Source organism: Microtus oregoni, unplaced genomic scaffold, assembly GCF_018167655.1.
Source record: "Microtus oregoni isolate MIOR12 unplaced genomic scaffold, Mior012 000035F_ref0000213, whole genome shotgun sequence".
NCBI classification, from domain to species: Eukaryota; Metazoa; Chordata; class Mammalia; order Rodentia; family Cricetidae; genus Microtus; species Microtus oregoni.
In genome coordinates this window covers 995,735-1,014,030 of record NW_024543094.1, presented here as the reverse complement: position 1 = coordinate 1,014,030, position 18,296 = coordinate 995,735, and the positions used below count along the sequence as shown (strand labels likewise).

The following is an 18,296-nucleotide window of genomic DNA, read 5'->3' as shown; positions in this document are numbered from 1 at the left end:
GAAGATCCAAATTAATAAAATTAGAGATGAAAAAAGAGAGGTTCCAGCAAACATCAATGAAATCTAGAGAATCATTAGGCAATACACTGCCAACTACAACTAAAAAAGATGTAAAATATAGAAGAAATGAACAAATTCCTAGACACATATGATTTACCAAAATTTAATCAAGAGGATGGTAAAGAGACCTGCAGCCAGGACTGACAACTTGAGTTCAATACCCAGGAGCCACGTGGTAGGAGGAAGGTCTGACTCCTGCAAGTACACTAAACCATTTCACCCCAATAATACAATTTTTTCATTAAAAAAAAGGCAAACAGGATAAACAGATTTATAATAAATAACAAGATTGAAGCAGTAGTGAGGAATCTCCAAAGAAATGCCCAGATCGGCAAATTTACTGTTAACACATGTTTAAAGAACAAAGACCAGCATTCCTCAACCTACTCTAGACAGAAGAGGGGAAACACCACCAATTCACTCTATTACTAAAAAAAATACTACAGCACAACAAAAGAAAATCACAAACTAATCATGCTGAACACTCAGAAGGCAGAGGCAGGCATATCTCTGTGAGTTCAAGGCCAGCCTGGTCTACAGAGTGAGTTCCAGGGCAGCCAGGGCTACACAGAGAAACTGCATCAAAAAAAATATATATATACACACATACACACACACACACACACACACACTAACCCCGTTGGTTTTACTCCGATGCAAGGATGGTTCAGCATATATAATTCAGTAAGTATGTCACATAAATATTTTCAAAGGCAGAAATTACTTGATCATCTCAATATATGAAGTAAAAAGGCCTTTGACAAAGTTCAATATCCTTTTAAGTCAGGAAAAATATCCCATACTCATTGACTTCACAAAGAAAATAATAAAATGATTGGGAATTAACCAAGAAAGAAAAACCCCTACAATTAAAACTTTAAAAACATTAAAGAAATTGAAGACACTGTTATTAACAGACAAATGTGACCTCATGAACTTAAAAAGGTCTGCACAAGAAAAGAACCAGTGGCTGGGCAGTGGTGGAGCACGCCTTTAATCCCAGCACTTGGGAAGCAGAGGCAGGCGGATCTATGTGAGTTCAAGACCAGCCTGGTCTACAAGAGCTAGTTCCAGGACAGGTTCCAAAACCACAGAGAAACCCTGTCTCGAAAAAACAAAAAAAGAAAAAAAAAAAAGAAAAGAACCAGTTAATCTAGTGAAAAATAGCCAGCAGAATACAAGAAAATCTTTGCCAAACATACATCTGACAGGGAACTACTATTTAGAATTCATTAAAAAATTCAAAAACTTACACACAAAATAATTCAATCCAGTAAGTGAACAAAAGAACAAGACAGTTCTCAAAAAAGGAAATACAAGGGTTGGAAAGATGGCTCAGCAATAGAAAGCAAGAAAGCAAGAAAGGAGGGAGGGAGGGAGGGAGGGAGGGAGGGAGGGAGGGAGGTTGTTGCCCTTCCAGAGAACCTAAGCATAGACGCATGCACATTAAAATTAAAAAAGAAAAAAGCTTTACCAACAAAGAAAAAAATACAAATATCCAATAAATATATCGGGGGTGGGGTTGTATTGGTTTTGTTTGTTTGTTTCTGTTTTCTTTTTCATCCCCGCCCCCCAAGACAGGAAGGATTTCACCTTCCTCTGCTTCCTGAGCACTGGGATGAAAGGCATGCACCACCATGCCTAACTCCAACAAATATTTCAAAGTATTAAATGTACTTAGTCAGTGAAATACAAGCAAATTAAAATTACCTCACGATTCCATTTCACCCCAGTCAAAATGGTTACCATCAATAAAGAACAGCAAATATAGAGGAGACTATAACAAAAGAATCATCAAGCACTAGCGGAAGAAATATAAACTAGTGCAGTCACTATGGAATAACTTTTTCTTAAACAAAGATACTTGGAATATGTAAACAGACTTCATGTCCATAAACGGATACTGGATAAAGAAAATGGAGTACATACATACAAAGAGCCACACAAAAGTATTATGTCAATATGCAGAAAATGGATAAACCTGGAGGTAACTTTAACAGTAAGCAAAACAAACCAGACTATAAAAAGACAAACAGTCATGTTTTCTTTCATATCTAGGTTCAAAAAATGACATGTAAGCAGAAAGGAGAGACTATGTGGAAGAGGAGGCCAAAGGGGAAAGGAGAAAGAATGAGAGGAAATGGTGGAAAGAGGGACAAGTATTTCACTTTTCCCTCACACACATAGTTGCATACATATATAAAGTACAAATGCAGAAAAGGGACCATTTATAGGGAAATGTAGTAGTAAGAAGCGGCGGGGCTGCGTCCCCAGCACCCCGGCCGCCCACATGCTAGCTTATGCCCAAAATAACAACACACAAACTGTATTCATTTAAACACTGCTTGGCCCATTTCTATCTAGCTTCTTCTTGGCTAACTCTCGCACCTGGACTAGCCCATTTCCAATCAGGTGTGTAACACCCCAAGGTGCGCTTTTACCGGTAAGATTCTAGCCTACATCCATCCTGGGTCAGAGCTTCATCGCATGTGCCTCAGAGAGCAGAGCTATCCCCGTGTCCGCCCAGGAGCCGGGAGCATGGCATCTCTCTCAGGCATCTGCCCCCGAGAGGAGAGCTGTGGAGTCTGAGCTCACTTCCTCTTTCTCCCAGCATTCTGTTCTGTTTACTCCACCCACCTATGTTCTAAGCTATGAGGCCAAGCAGTTTGTTTATTACTTAACCAATGAAATCAACAGATTGATATGACACTCCCACATCAGGGAAAGGGGGGCCCAACACCACTTAATGGGAAAAGGAGGCAAAAATTTAAGTCAGAATGAGCAAGACTGGGGTACTGCATGGGGATGGACAAAAACCAGCAAGTTGAGTTCAGAAATAAGCTTTCATATATATGACCAGCTGATTTCCAAAGATGTCAAGAAAATTCAATGAAAAATAATCTTTTTAACAAATGGTCCTGATAAGCAGACAGTGAGATGCAAAACAAAATATCTTTTTGTTTGCTTGTTTTTTGAAACAGGGTTTATCTGTGTAGCTCTGTAGACCACACTGGCCTCGAACTCAGAGATCTATCTGCCTGCTGCTGCCTCCTCTGTTCTGGAATTAAAGGCGTGCACCAGCACCACCCGGCTAAAAGTAGAAGTAGATCTTTTTATGAAACTCATCACACAGAAAAGTTAAATCAAAATGGGTTAAAAGACTAAAACTATAAAACTTTTGGAAGAAAATACAAGACTAAGTCTTTGTAACCATGGGTTCAGCAAGATAAATTCAAAACCACAAAAAATAAAAGTAACTAAATGCCATTAAAAAAACTTTAAACATACTTAAGAAAAATACACAAAGAGCGAAACCGGAAATGTTGGATCCATTTTTTAATCCTAGCACTGAAATAAGACTACTGCCAAGTTTGAGGCAAGCCTGAGCTATACAGTGAGACATTTCTTTAAAAAAAGAATCAAATAAAAATGGCACTATTATAACAAGTGATAAAAATGAGAAAATACTTACCAGTTACATGTCTGAGAGTAATCAATTAGTAAATATAAAAAAGACTAAAGGTAAGAATAAAGCCAGGCAGCATGCATGGCACAGGCTTATAAATTCAAATTCAGGAGGCTGAGGCAGAAGAATGAATCTCAGGCTAGCTTGGGGTACCCAGGGAAAGCCAGCCTCAAAAATAAACCAAAATAAAATTCAAATTTTTAAAAAGAGAAGAACTTAAGACATTTCTAAAAGAAGAAAAAATATTCAAGTATCTAAGAACACATGAAAATAAGATCAACTTCACAACTCCTCAAAGAAATGTAAATCAATATCACACTGATACCATTATTCAAGTAAGCCAGGGCTATAATCAAACAGACTTTGTACTCTTATGAGTTTGATGTAGAAAAAGTGGAGGTCCCCAATCATTACCAATGTAAAAATGATGCAACTATTTTGAAAAACAGTTTAGTAGTTACTCAAAATATTAAAAATTACATGACCCCACAAATCTTAGGTATACACCTGAAAGGAAAAACACCTTCTATAAAAGGTCATAGGCGCATATATCTTAATAGTGAAAAAGTTAACAATTCAGATATTCATTAACAGTAAAATACAGTGTTCTCTATAGAGCAGAGTATTATTTGAACATAAAATGGGATAAAGTATTGAAATATTACACAAGACAGATGAATCTTGAAAACCAGCCCAAAAGACCATGGAATAATATATTATTCCAAATAAATGAAAAATCCAAATTCTGTCTACAGACATAAGACTACTAATGTCACAGGCAGGAGAAGGTAAAATGCAGGGTGGAGGTCAATGCTGATGACCATGGGTTTCTTTCAGGAGCGATTAAAATGCTCTAGACGTTAATAGTAATGGATATAAAACTCTAAAAATGTAATGAAGACTAATAAGCTATACAATTTAACAGAATAAATCCATAGCCAAGGAGAGTTGTTCTTTACCTCTTCAGAAAAAGTTTAGAGCTTAAGGAAAACAGAAGTTCAGAAATTCAAGGCCAGCACATGGGCAAAATAGTAAGAAGTTGTCTCAAAATATATGTAAGGAAAATAAAAATATTAAAGAGTAAACTGTGTGAAATGTAAATTACATCTCAACAAGGAAATTATTATAAAAATTAGAAATAACAAAACAAATATCTTGTACTTAGTCTAAAAATGGGTTTCCTTTCAAATTTCCGTTAACATATTTTTAAAAAGACACATATCTTACGTTTTACAATCTGCTCTAACAAGTTCTTCTCGACTGAGCTTAAGCTTTCTTCCTATTTCACTGAACCATAACCCTAGATATGTTTTTAAAGCTAAAAACGAAAGGCAGTCAGAGTAGCAGTAATAATTTGCATAAAGTTGCACACATAGATTAGATTCTCTGGTCATTTAAGACCTTGTTAATATTAACACATTTAAAGAAACGGAAGTTGGTGTTGAACATGATCACTTGCTGGGTACTTAACTGTCATATACTGTGCTAGATGTACTGATATTTTATTTGTATTTTAATGAATAAAGTCTGCCTGAAGATCAGAGTGCAAAGGAAGTGGTGGCACACACCTTTAAACCCAGGATTAGGGAGACAGTGGAAGACAGATCTCTGTGAATTCAAGGCTACTCTGGACTACACAGATCCAGGTAGTCGTGGCTCACACCTTCAATCCCAGTGTTTGGGAGTCACACACCTTTAATCCCAACACTAGGGAGGTGCAGACAGGAGTGATATGGCTGACCAGAGAGAGGAATACAAAGGGGAAGAGACAGGAACTCAATGGAGTATGGAGTCTGAGGTTTGGTGGAGACACACAGTGCAGTCTAGGCAGTCTGAGGATGGCCCCTTCAATCTGAGTATTGGCAGAGGTAAAAGGTCTCTCTAGTAGCTTACTGCCCTGCTTCTCTGATCTTCAGCTTTAACCCCTGAGTTTTTTATTATACATGCTATAGATATTAACTTAAAAAAATAACTTCAGGTGTAAAAAAAAAAATCAAGTGACTGAAGAAGAAAATCAAAATGAAAAAAATTCACATCAAACTATGAAGGCCAGGTATGGTAAAGTAATACTGACAAAGAAATAATACTAACTTAACATTCCATAGTCAGAAGAGATATCTTTAAAAATAGCCTTCCAATGTACACATTAGGAAACTGCATTGTAAGAAATCTATTACACTGGTCAGAGGAAAGTCAACATACAAAGCTGGACCTATACAAAGGAATGGAGAGCATCTGAAAAGGTAGATGAATAAATGTGATCCCACATTTTTTAAAATACTGTGTCTATATGTAATACAAATATGTCATATGTGTCTAAAAATAAATCTGCTAAAAGAATATGCAAGGAGAAAGGAAATCTAAGTATGCTCGTGTAAATACATGATAAAGATGAACACTGGAACGAAGGAGAAAATCTTTTTTTTTTTTTTAATTTTTCGAGACAGGGTTTCTCTGTAGCTTTGGTGCCTGTCCTGGAACTAGCTCTTGTAGACCAGGCTGGCCTCGAACTCACAGAGATCCGCCTGCCTCTGCCTCCCGAGTGCTGGGATTAAAGGCATGAGCCACCACTGCCCGGCTGAGAAAATCTTTTTCACTGCAAAATTAGACAACTTTTTTTTTACCCCAATTTTATAAATCATTAAAGTTAAAATGCCAAATACCAAGACATTTTCAGAATTTATTTATATCCAGAGTATGTAACAAGTTTAAAGTAATCCATTCCAAAATATAAAAAAAAAAAATTTAAAAAGCTGTGAAGGGCAAAATAAGCATTGGGGAAAATGTTCAGTATTGTTATAAAAAAAACTGAAAATAAAACTGAAATGGGCTGCTGGGACACAGGAGAAAAGGAAACTATTTTTCGCTGTTGGTGCTAATGTAAATTAACAAAGCCATAATGGAAAACAGTATGTTTTATATTTTAGAAATAGAATTGTCACATGATTCAGTAATCTGACTTTTCCATATAAATCCTAAGAACTGAAATCAGTGAACTAAAATTTTATACTCCCATGCTTACTATAGCATGATAGCAAATATAGTGAGTAACGTAGGTATCCATTACCAAATGATCTGATAAAGAAAATGTGGTACATATAAACAGAATGAAATACTACTCCGCCTTATAAAAGAAGAAAATCCAGGCTGAAGAGATGGCTCAGTGGTTAAGAGCATGTACTGTTCTTCCTTGGGCAGCCCACCACCACCTTGAATGCTAACTCCTTTTGGCTTCCATGTGCACTGCACAAACCCACCCACACATAGATACATATGTTACATGGAGAGGTGGCTTGTTTGTCCTGGCCGCCCAGCTAGCTTACACAGGAAATAATCACACAGAAACTGTATTCATTTAAAACACTGCCTGGCCCATTAGTTTCTTATTGGCTAATTCTTACATCTTAATCTAACCCATTTCTATTAATCTGTGTATCACCAAGTGCCAGTGGCTTACTGGGAAAGATTCAGCATGTCTGACTCTGGCGAATACATGGCAGCTCTCTGTCTGCCCTTCCTCCCTGCATTCAGTCCTGTCTTCTCAGCCTACCTAAGTTCTGCCCTATCAGGCCCAAAGCAGTTTCTTTATTCATTAACCAATGAAAGCAACACATGAACAGAAGAACCTCCTACACCATACATATTTAAAGGAGTAATAATAATGATGATAATAATGATGATGCACTTTGGGGAACTGGAGATATGGCACAGTAGTTAAGAATGTGTGCTGCTCTTATAAAGGACCCTGAAGTCCACCTCCAGCTCCTGCTTGTTACTCCAGCTCCAGAGAATCTGGTATCCTCTTCTGGACTTCCACGGATACAAAGGCACACTCTCATATTTAAATACAGAGAGAGAGATATCTTAGAAAAATAAGGAAATGCTATCATCTAAATAACGTGGATTAACCTAAAAAAGATTAAACTGAAATAAATTGTACACAGAAAAACAAATGCCCTGACTTCACTGTTACGCAAAATTGAATAATGGAGTCTAAGTTCTTTTATTCTAACAAACATTTAAGAACTTCTATATAAGTGGACAATGTGCTAGTGTCTAACAGAGGTTTGGGGAAAAGAACAGACAGGGAAAGTAAAACATTGATCAAAAGTATACAACATTTCAGTTAAGAAAGATTTAGAGATTACACAAAATGATGACTATACAATAGTGTAGTAGATACTCCAAAACTACTTAAGAGGAGATTCCCAAGATGGAATCCCAGAAAGTCAGAAAGTGAGAAAGCACTAAGGAAGATGGAGGACTGGGTGTTTTAGAGCTCATTCACACTGTGTCTCACAAAAAAAAAAAAAAAAAAAAAAAATCACTACTTACCAATTAAAAATAAAATGTAGCCACATATAATGAATGGTACATACATACCTGTAATCCTAGCAACTAGGGTAGGCTAAGGCAGGCAGATTTGCCATGAGTTGGAACCTAGCCCAGGATACATAGCTACAACAGCTAGAGAATACAGCAATGCTAGTTTCAAAAAAAAAAAAGCATGGAAAAAGCATGGGATAAATCCGGACTAGCTGAACATAGCGGACAATGAGGAATACTGAGAATTCAAGAACAATTGCAGTGGGTTTTTGATCCTACTGCACGTACTGGCTTTGTGGGAGCCTAGGCAGTTTGAATGCTCACCTTACGAGACCTGGATAGAGGTGGGCAGTCTTTGGGCTTCCCACAGGTCAGGGAACCCTGATTGCTCTTCGAGCAGATGAGGGGGGGGGACTTGATCGGGGGAGGGGGAGGGAAATGGGAAGCGGTTGTGGGGACGAGGCAGAAATCCTTAATAAATAAATAAATTAAAAAAAAAATAAAATAAAAAAAAATAAAAAAAAAAGCCGGGCGGTGGTGGCGCACGCCTTTATTCCCAGCACTCGGGAGGCAGAGGCAGGCGGATCTCTGTGAGTTTGAGACCAGCCTGGTCTACAAGAGCTAGTTCCAGGACAGGCTCCAAAACCACAGAGAAACCCAGACTCGAAAAAACAAAACAAAAAAATTCTTTAAAAACCAAAAAAAAAAAAAAAAAAAAAAAAAGCACCCACTAGCTCTGGAAGCACGGAGTGAAAAGAAGGAAAACCAACTCATCCAAGATCCAAGTTGCTCTCTGTCCTCCACAAGCATGCAGTGGAATATGAACATACACACGTACAAAGGTGAACGAACACACATGCGCACATACAAATAATGAAAATATAAATAAATGTAACAGCAAAAAAGAATATTCGTCAAAATGTCAAAAGGGAACAAATCATGTATCTAGATTTAGGCGACAGTTGTACCAATGAGTCACATGTCTAACACTAAGAAATCAGATTTAAGAATATTTACAAGGGCTGAAGAGACGGCTCAGTGGTTAAGAACAGTAGCTGTTCTTACAGAAGAATCAAGTTAGGTTCCCAGCACCCACAGAAGCAGCTTATAACTCTGTAACACCAGTTCCAGGGAACCCAATGCTTGTTTCTGCTCCTCAGGCAACAGACATTCATGGATACACATATATACATGCAGGCACAACACATATACACATTAAAAAAAATAAATCTTCCACTGGGTGGTGGCACACACCTTTAATCCCAGCGCACTCTGGAGAGGCAAGCGGACCTCTGTGAGTTCAAGGCCAGCCTAGTCTACAAGCTAGTTCAGGACAGTCAGGAATGTTAAGAAGAGAAACTCTGTCTGGGGGGGGGGGGGGGGAGGATCTTCAAGGAACACTGTTGCTCTGCCTCTACAACATAGTCAGCAACAGCAGCAGCAGCAGCAATGTAAAATCGCTATTTGCCCAAGAAAATGGGCTTCCTCTGAGAGCAGTATGGGTTAGCAGGCTAGGGAGGGACCAGTGAGCCAGAGCCAGGTAAGACAGGAGCCTGTCACAGTCAACCTAAGACAGAGACCTTGCGCATTGAGGCAAGGTTCTTTATGACTGCTAAGATGTGAATATGCGCTTCTGCAACCCAAGGCAGGCCTGGTCTAATTATACAGAAGAGGGGGAGCTGTTGGGAGCTGCAGACCCCTGGCCCCTTGATTTTCTTTGCCTGCCTCAGACCCTTTTACCTGCTGGAGTGAACTGAGAAAAACACTTGCTTACCTGTACCTGCAGCTGCTCTGAGCATAAGACCCTAAAGGCAGGGGAGTGGGTTCTGGTGAAACTTGCAGCTGAAAGAGCCCAAGAGCGGGGGTGTGGCTATTAGTTAAGGATTCCTCTATAAAGCTTCGCTTGAGCTCAAGAAAGGTGGCATTCTTGTATCAAGGATGACCTGTGTCCTAGTGTCTCTGTCTGTCTGTGTATGCACGTGATTTTAAGTCTCCAGGCCAGTTCCTAGCTCGCGTAACCAGTCCTGTGGTGCTGGTGCTACAGGAACATCGGTTTTTACTGAACACTTCGATTTCATATACTTTTCTGTACTAAGTGGAAAAATTCTACTATGAGCTTCTATTGTCTTTGAAAATGGCTAAAAGAACAGTATCAAAAGAAAAAGGAAACTACACTATACAAAGAAACCATCTTGAAAAACCAGAAAGAGAGAGCATCACTCTCGGATACATGGTAAGCGGCACTGCAGCCCAGTGAAAGTGCCCTGCAACTAAAGACAGCAACAGAGAGGGGAAGAAACTAACCCAATTACAACTTTCAGTTCCTTTCAATGACCTTTTCATAAATATTCCCCACTTTTCTAACATTTTATCCTTTAATACACATCTACAGCATTGAGTCTCCCAAATTTAGAGGTTCTAATTCCATCTCTGTAAAGAAGTAATAATTCTGATTCCAGTGTGATACTTTTGCTTCCAAAATCCACTTCAAAACTTATAAATTTCCATATGTAAGATAAAGGTAACCCAAAACAAAACCAAGAATAACCACCACTACCACCAAAAAAGAAAAGAAAAAGTGTTATCAATGGGGAGGGGGGACCTACAAAACAGGGGAAGAGGTTGGGAATGCCTTATATAAATATATTAAGCCACATTCACTTTCAACTGATTTTTCAGAAATAACTATATTCTAGGGTTTCAAATAAAATGACAGTCCACTCAGAAACTTTCTACCATAACAATTGATTTAAGGTCATCAAGAAAAACAGAAGGTACTATCCTGGTCAGTAGAAGATACAGCAAATATAAACAGTAGGTCTGAGTTTATCAGCATTAATGAGACCAAGCATTCTATTCATTTTCCAGTAAATTAAGATTTCCCTGTTTCTTTTGAGATGGGAATCTCGCTTAATGTAGCTTGAGCTGGCTTCAAATGCAGAGATCCACCTGCCTCTGCCTCCCAAGTGCAGGAATTAAAGGTATGAGCCACCACCCATACCAGGTCAGAGTGTTTTTAAAGCTTCATCTTTAAGAAGATAGACAGGTTGGATGAATGGATGGATGGATGGATGGACGGACGGACAGGAGCAAGACAGACAGAAAGACAACTGTTAAGTGTGGGCACTTAGGCCATGGGCATGTAAAGGTCAGAGGACAATTTTCCAGAATCAGTTCTCTTCTGAACCAAATTCAAGACCTGTACAGTAAATATTTTTACCCACTAAAGTCTCTCTCTATATATAAATCACAATTACTTCCCCAACTCTAAAGACTATGTGAACCAAAATGGCTAGCAAGTTTCAAGATGTTATCTGTACAATTGGTTTGCTTTACTGTGTGAAGAAGAAAGGGGTGAGGGGCACTTAAAGAATTAAACCACTACTACCACATAAATTTTGGAAATTTGTCCTGTTAGCTTATTATCTAGTAGGAACAAACAAATGTAATCAGCCAATTACTTAAGGTAGAATAGCAGAACTTTTAACAGCACTACAGCAAAAACAAAACAGTGCTATAAAGAGCACAAACGAACATCCAGATGAATAAGCAATTAAGCTGTTAAGTTCTGAGATAGAGTTCTGAATGGGAGATAAATGGCAAAGAGGGAAAAAGGGTTATCAATGTCTCTTCTACCATTTCAAGCTCAGAGAACAGTTAATAGGAAAATACAGAAAAATACATGTGTCTGAAAAATAAGAGTCCTGGCAGAATGGGGTCATAAATAAAGACATTAAGTCACAATGTATCACAATGTCTATACCCAATAGTACAAAAGAGATAGACACTATTTAACCATGTAGCAAGAATAAAGCATGAGCCAGAAAGGGTTCAGGAGACAGTTACAGTAGCTCCTTTAATACTAGTGTTACAGAGGCTGAGGCAGCACTGCCTCAAGTACAGGCCACACTGGGTTAGAGTGAGATCCTGTTTTCTATTAGTAGGAGGGTACTAATAAAAAGTCTAACCCATTAATAATGACAGCCTAAATGAAATGGAAAGGCATAGTGCATTCCTTTAATCCCAGCACTCAGGATGCAGAGACAGGTAGAGCTCAGTGAGTTTGAGGCCAGCCCAGTCTAAAACACAAGTCACAGGACAGTCAGTGGTGTTACACAGAGAAACTGTCAAGAAAAAATTAAAATGAAAATAATAATTAAATTTATAAAAGAATGGAAAGGCAGATATAAATATTACTGTTAAGAGGAAAGAGACTTAATGACGATGGAACATATGAAAAAATGATGTAAAAACTGACCAGAAAAAAGACAAGATACCAGTTCATCTTCTTAGAATGAAAGGTAGTACTACAACTTTTGGAAACTTTAAACAATTTACCCAAAGATCCATTCTCTTCTGTTTCTACACTTATTCTCTATCTAACATTTCTGGTACTTATTTCTATAATGTACATATCAAACCAGAAGCATTCTATAACAAAATAATTTCACATTATTTTGAACAGCAGTTGTGAGAACAAAATAACTTAACCAGGTGTCCCATATAATAGGCTAGTAAAGACCAGTGACTTAACTTTTATCTCTATCTAAAGTCCAGTCACTGGATTCTCAGTCTTGGTATTATTCAGAAGCAAAGCCTTCTGCTGAACCCTCACACAATAGAGCACAAAAGGAGACAAAAATCACTCATACATACCTCATCCTACTGATGGTAATTAACCTGATTTCAGTAACTGCAGGTCAAACCTCCCACAGCAAATTAGTCATCAAAAACTAATAATTACTATCTCTGAGAAATATTTCTGGCCTATCTTGTAAAAAAAAAATAGAAAAAAATCATCCAAAGATTTTAAACCTCCCCACTGTTCTTTAAAACCAGATTGAGGCTGGAAGAGACCAGTGGTGGAAGGCTTTCTTAACAAGCCAGAAAATCTAGGTTCAATCCAAGGACTATAAAAATAAGTAAGTTAACAAACAAACAAACAAAAACTACAATCAACCTGACAGTATCATCAGAAAAACTGATTTTGTTTCTTGTGTTTTCAGATATGGTCTCAATGTAGTCCTTGCTAACCTTCACCAACTCCTGTCTCGACATCCTAAGTGCTGACTAAAATGAGGCCAAGCCATAGTCTATCTAGAAAATTTCTTTAAAAAAAAAAATCCTTAGGGGCTAGGAGTTGGCTCACTGGTTAAAAGCACTTTTTGCTCTTTGCAGAGGGTCCAGGTTCCATTCCCAGCAACCAACTGTCTGTAACTCCACTGGTAGAGCATCAGACACCCTGTTCTGATCATATGACCTCAGCAGACACCAGGCCAGCATGTGATACACAAACATACACAGCGAAACTCTCATAAAATAAAATACTTTAAGCTTTTTAAATATATTTTTAAATGGAGGGAGAAATAGCCAGTGAAACAAAACTGACTATTAAGTACCCTTAAAAGGTTTGTTTTGTTTTGTTGAATATACCACAATATTAAAGATTTTCAAATCCGCTCAGGGTTTAAATCCAAACTGACACTTAAGTCTTTGAAGCATTTATTTCCTATTTCATCAGTAAATCACTCAAGTTTTGGGGATATCTGTTTCCTAATCCATCAGTGGGAACTATCACAAAGACTTGCTTGTGAGGATATTGTTAGACCATTTCAGCGCATACCACACACAACACTACACTCAGTTCCTTTCTCTTGCTTTCCTTCTATCAACACACCTCACATTTATTACATGGCTTATCAGGAAGATGGTAAGAATTCACACACCTCAACAATGAAATAAAGAAAAATTCATTAAATAGCGTATGAAGAGAAGTTAAGCTAAGAAAATGATGAAATGCATGAGCAGAAAACTGGAGACACAAATGCAGAGAAAGAACAGGTTGTAAGGTGGAAGCCTCTAGATGATTTCAATACTATTTTGAGTATGGACACATCTACGCTGGTAATTCATTAGTTTGTGGGCTTAAAAAATGTCATATTGATGTGTATTACAGAACAGTACATGGTCTATACTAATAATTTACTCAAATAAAGCAGGTAAGCCAGAAACATAACAGTTTCTATATTCAGTCAACTCTATCATCCCTTCACTTAGCTATTCAACAATTATCAAGTGTACCCAAAGACAGCAGTGAGCATTAGGAATCAATGGTGGGCACGAAAGGCCAGAGGCCACCGTGGAGCTTTCTACCTCCTCCACTCAGACAGCCAGTCATCTGGTTCCACTACTAGACCTGGAAGTAAATAAAACTTCCTGCACTAAGCTGAACAAGTGAATTCATGTTCCCGAGCAGTAAGTACATTTGCTATTTTTCTAAATCTTGTTTTCCAAGTAAAACTAGTCATTAATTTTGGGCCCCAAATTTTAAGCAGAACATTAGAGGAGTAACACAATGCAAAGCAAACAGCAATAACAAACCTTACCATGCCTTATTTAAAAAAAAAAAAAAAAGGCAAGCCTTTGATGAGAGAAAACTTGGAAACATGACAGCTATCTTCATGTTTTAAAGAACTAGTACCCACATTTGTTTTGGACTATTCCAAAGCTTTATATTTGGAAACTACACGATGTGCATTTCTGTTTCAAAAGATTTTTAACAATTCAAACTATTCGCAATTCAACCACTTTAGATTTCTGAAAGGCTGTATACTTCATATTATTATTTCATTTATCCCTTGAAATAATAAAAAGACAAGCATTACATATTATAGTTTAGCAACCTAAGTCTTCAATGGTTTTGCTAAGAAACTGGACAAATCATACAAGAAACTGCACAAACAGTGCCTGAATTCAAGTCCAACCCAGACTGCCCAAACATCATAATGTGTTCCTACCTACCTGAGTATTTATTTACTCAGACACAAGCCACATGGCCTGTTATCAGAAACGATGGCCAATATTGTAGAAAAGTTTCTTCCCAAACCAACCCTTCGGAAATAAAGCTGGTCAAACACACAGCATGAAAAGACTTCTAGTGAATGGACTTTCTACATGCTAGCTCTGAGGACAGTAACTCTGTCTTTCACCCCAACACGGCACCTATGACATTCCTTCACTGCTCCACTTCAGTGCCTAAACTAGCACTGGCATATAATCTGTGCTCTTAGGTATTTACTAAGCATGTACAGTGCTAACCACACAAACTCCACTATATAATACACATGTATCACCAACGTGTAACAACAAAACCTCACTAAAATATCTAGAAACACAAACCTATTGTTAAAATTGCCATTACACATCAAATTGCTATATAGTTATGAAACTTAACCTTGCCAGTTTGCAAAACAAACTGAATTGCAGAAAATAAAAACGATCTGGCAAAGGTAAAATACAAGTAAAAAGTAACATTGTATAAAAAGCACAAGTCAGACTTGCTGTAAGAGTTGTCAGCTGCAAAACTCTTAAAACTGGCATTTCGTGTGTACATGAACACTGTATGAATACATGCATACAGATCGTACGGTTTAAAGACACTCAGGTGTTCTACTCACAACTTTATAGTTAGTAAAAGATCTGCAAATTTCATAGACACATACACTGTACTGGGCACCAGCAAAACCAGACCTTACAGGTATTCCATCCATTTGGCATTACCAAAAACTACAATAGAAAAATAACCCCAATCCTAAAGCTAGCTTACAATACCCCAAACCAAAAAGACTAGAAGCCTCAAATATGTTAACATAAGAAATTACAAAACCTACAAAGTACTTTAAAGCCACTTTTAGTTCACTTTACATAACAGACACCAATATACAAATTTGAGACTTACATACAATATTAAGTCCCTGCAATGCAATCCATTAATAAATCACCAACAGAATAACCTTTTCTCCAAAAACATTAAGACAAATTAAGCTACTTTTAGGGTTTATCCAAACTAGAAATGCAGGGAGAGCAGAATGCTTTGAAAAAAAATCTGCTGATAGTAAAAGCAACAAGTTTAAAACTTTGAACTCTTAGAAGGGGGTTCCTTCGACCCCCATAGGTTCTCACAGCACCCCTGCCCGCTAGAAATCCATCTTCTGGTGATTTCTGGTGGTTAGGGCCTGAAGCACCTAACCCCACTCTCCCTGCCTTTTAGGGTTAGGGAGTAGGACTCACCTGAGCAGTGGGCTGTAGGGGCTGCGCGAGCGCCGCCAGCTGCTGCTGCTGTACGGGCTGGGGGACACGTCGCCGCCCCGCTCGTAGGAGCTGTGGCGGCTGTAGCTGGGCGAACGGCGCCGGCTGTAGGGACTCGGGGAGCGCGCCAGCCTCCGGGAATAAGGACTGCTGCCACCTCCCACCGGGCTGGGAGACTTGCGGCTCCGGAGGCTCTGCGAGGCCCTGTGGGACACTGGGCTTTCGTCCCGGCCTCCCAGCGGGCTCAGGGACCGCTGCCGCCGCCTGTAGGCCTTGGGCTCGCTCTTGTCCTCCCGGTAGGCCTTGGGCGGCTCCTTGTAGGCCGAGGGCGGCTCCTTGGACGACTTAGTCCGGCTGCGATGGGCCTTGAGGTCCCGGTCCTTGCGACTGCTGCTGCTGCTAGACGTAGCCGAGGCGCTCTTGCGGCGGCCGCCACTGCTGCTGCTGCTGCCGCTCTTGGCGGCCTCGGTCCGCTCCTCTCCACTGTGTCCGTGGCGGCTGCGGGCCTTGGAGGCTTCGCTGCCGCTGCGCGTCCCGTCCCGCCGCCGGTGCTCGCGGTGGCGCTCCTTGCTGCGGCCACTGCTGCTGCGGCGGTCCCGGCGCGGCCTGCGCTCCGACCCCTCCGCGCGCCGCTGCGTGCCGGAGGAGGAGGCCGGACTCCCGCCGTTGCCCCCCGTTCCCCCGGCAGCCGTCGCCGCCGTTGCCGCGCTGGCGCCCCCCAGCAGCAGCCCCTGCTCGGACTGGGAGCTCACATCCTCGTACTCCACCAGCGGGGTCACACCCCCGCCGCTACTGGCACCGCCACCGCCGTCCTGCTGCGGCTGGGGCAGCGAGAAGACCCGGCGCTTCTCCGCCTCCTGCCCGGCGCGGGGCCCGCGGCGCCGCTTCTGCCGCCCTCCCGGGCGCCTCTTGCCTCTCGCCAGCCGCTTGACCTCCAGAGGGGGGCCCGGGCTGAAGCAGGAGGAGGAGGCCGCGGCGGCGGCGGCTGCGGCGGCGGCCGCGCCGGGGGCAGCCAGGAAGAGCAGAGGCGGCGGGGGCGGCGGCGGTTGCAGGAGCTGCGGCTGCAGGAGCGGCAACAGCAGCGGCGGCTGCTGAGGGGACAGGAATCGCCTCCGCTTGCGGCGCTCCTCCAACTTCTTCTCGGCCCAGCTCAGGCCCCCGCCTCCCCCCAGCGCCGTGTCCGAGCTGCTCGGCATCGCCTAGAGCCCGCCGCAGAGTGCGGCGAGGGTGCGGCCTCCTCCGGGGTCAGACCCTGGCCATGTCCCCCGCCGGGAAGGGGGACGGCAGCGGCGGCGGAGGGGGCAGCGAGCAGCAGGGCCGGCCGGGAGCCGCGCCACGATAATCCGGGTCGGGACGCGCGTCCCCGGGTCCAGTCGCGGTGTGTGCGCAGCGGCCTCCGGGCCTGGCGCGGGAAGATCCTGTCCTCGGCAGCAGAAAAGCCGGCCGCGCCAGGCGGCGGCGGCGGCCTCGGGCTCCGGCGGCGCAACGCGGAAGTGCCACCGCGGGCCGCGCTTCACTCCATCGTCCTGACGTCGGGGGCGAGCGAGCTCGCGGGAGGGCAGTGGGCGCGACCGCAGCACGCCTCCGTCGCCCGCCGCTGCGCGTCCACGTCGTCCTGTGGCGGCGGCGGCGGCGACACCCCGCGGCGCTCGGAAGGGCCTGGGCCTCGCGCCCCGAGGGCACTGCGCGCAGTTTCCGGAGCGGGGGCGCGGCCCGCTGTCCTCCGCCCCTCCACGCGGGCTCTGCGCGCGCCGTTCGCCCCTCCCTTCGCTCCGCGTTCTCCCTGCGGGAAGGCGACGCGACTGGCTGGCGGGGCCTCACCCCGCACCACCCCCTCGCCGCGCTCCTCCGGCCTTTCCCCGAAGCCCGACGCTAGGCCGGCGGCGCGCACGCTCGTCACGTTCAGGAACGCGGACAGGGAGTGGTGGCGCCGTCGAAAGAGGTGGGAACATAGGCGCTGCGCGGCGGCGTGCTCGCTCCCGCCAGGACCCTGACCGTCGCCGGAAGTGACGTAGCCCACCCCGCTTCCGGAAGGGGTGGGACGGAGGAGCGGGGTTAAAGAAAGGAGAGGAGGCGTGGGCCGTGCGTGCTGTCCTGTCGCTGTGCTGTCGCTGGAGGGGGCACCCGGCGGCGCCAGCCGCGGCGCTCGTCGCTCGCCTGCAGTGAAAGGTCACGGCAGGACTCGGACGAACCTGGACCACTATCCTTATCCCAGCCTCGGGATTGGAACGGCTATGAGAGGAGTCGAGACTCCCCGCGGAGGGCCGAGATGACGTTAGCCTGACCAGACTCACGTACACCCAAGTTCAAGGACCCATCGTAACCTAAAAATAATACTTGGTGATCATGGCTTCGA

At 42.5% G+C, this 18,296-nt stretch overlaps 1 protein-coding gene across 4 annotated transcripts in view; it reads right to left on the bottom strand.

Annotated features, from left to right (window-relative positions):
- The window catches only part of Cdk13 (cyclin dependent kinase 13), a 92,686-nt gene extending 74,881 nt beyond the window's left edge, over nt 1-17,805 (bottom strand). For all 4 annotated transcript variants that reach the window (XM_041630581.1, XM_041630583.1, XM_041630582.1 and 1 more), the window contains exon 1: nt 15,923-17,805. In XM_041630581.1, the coding sequence (XP_041486515.1) occupies nt 15,923-17,136 (1,214 nt within the window). In that variant the 5' untranslated portion in view covers nt 17,137-17,805. The remainder of the gene's footprint in view (nt 1-15,922) is intronic.
- Nucleotides 17,806-18,296: the final 491 nt, after the last annotated feature.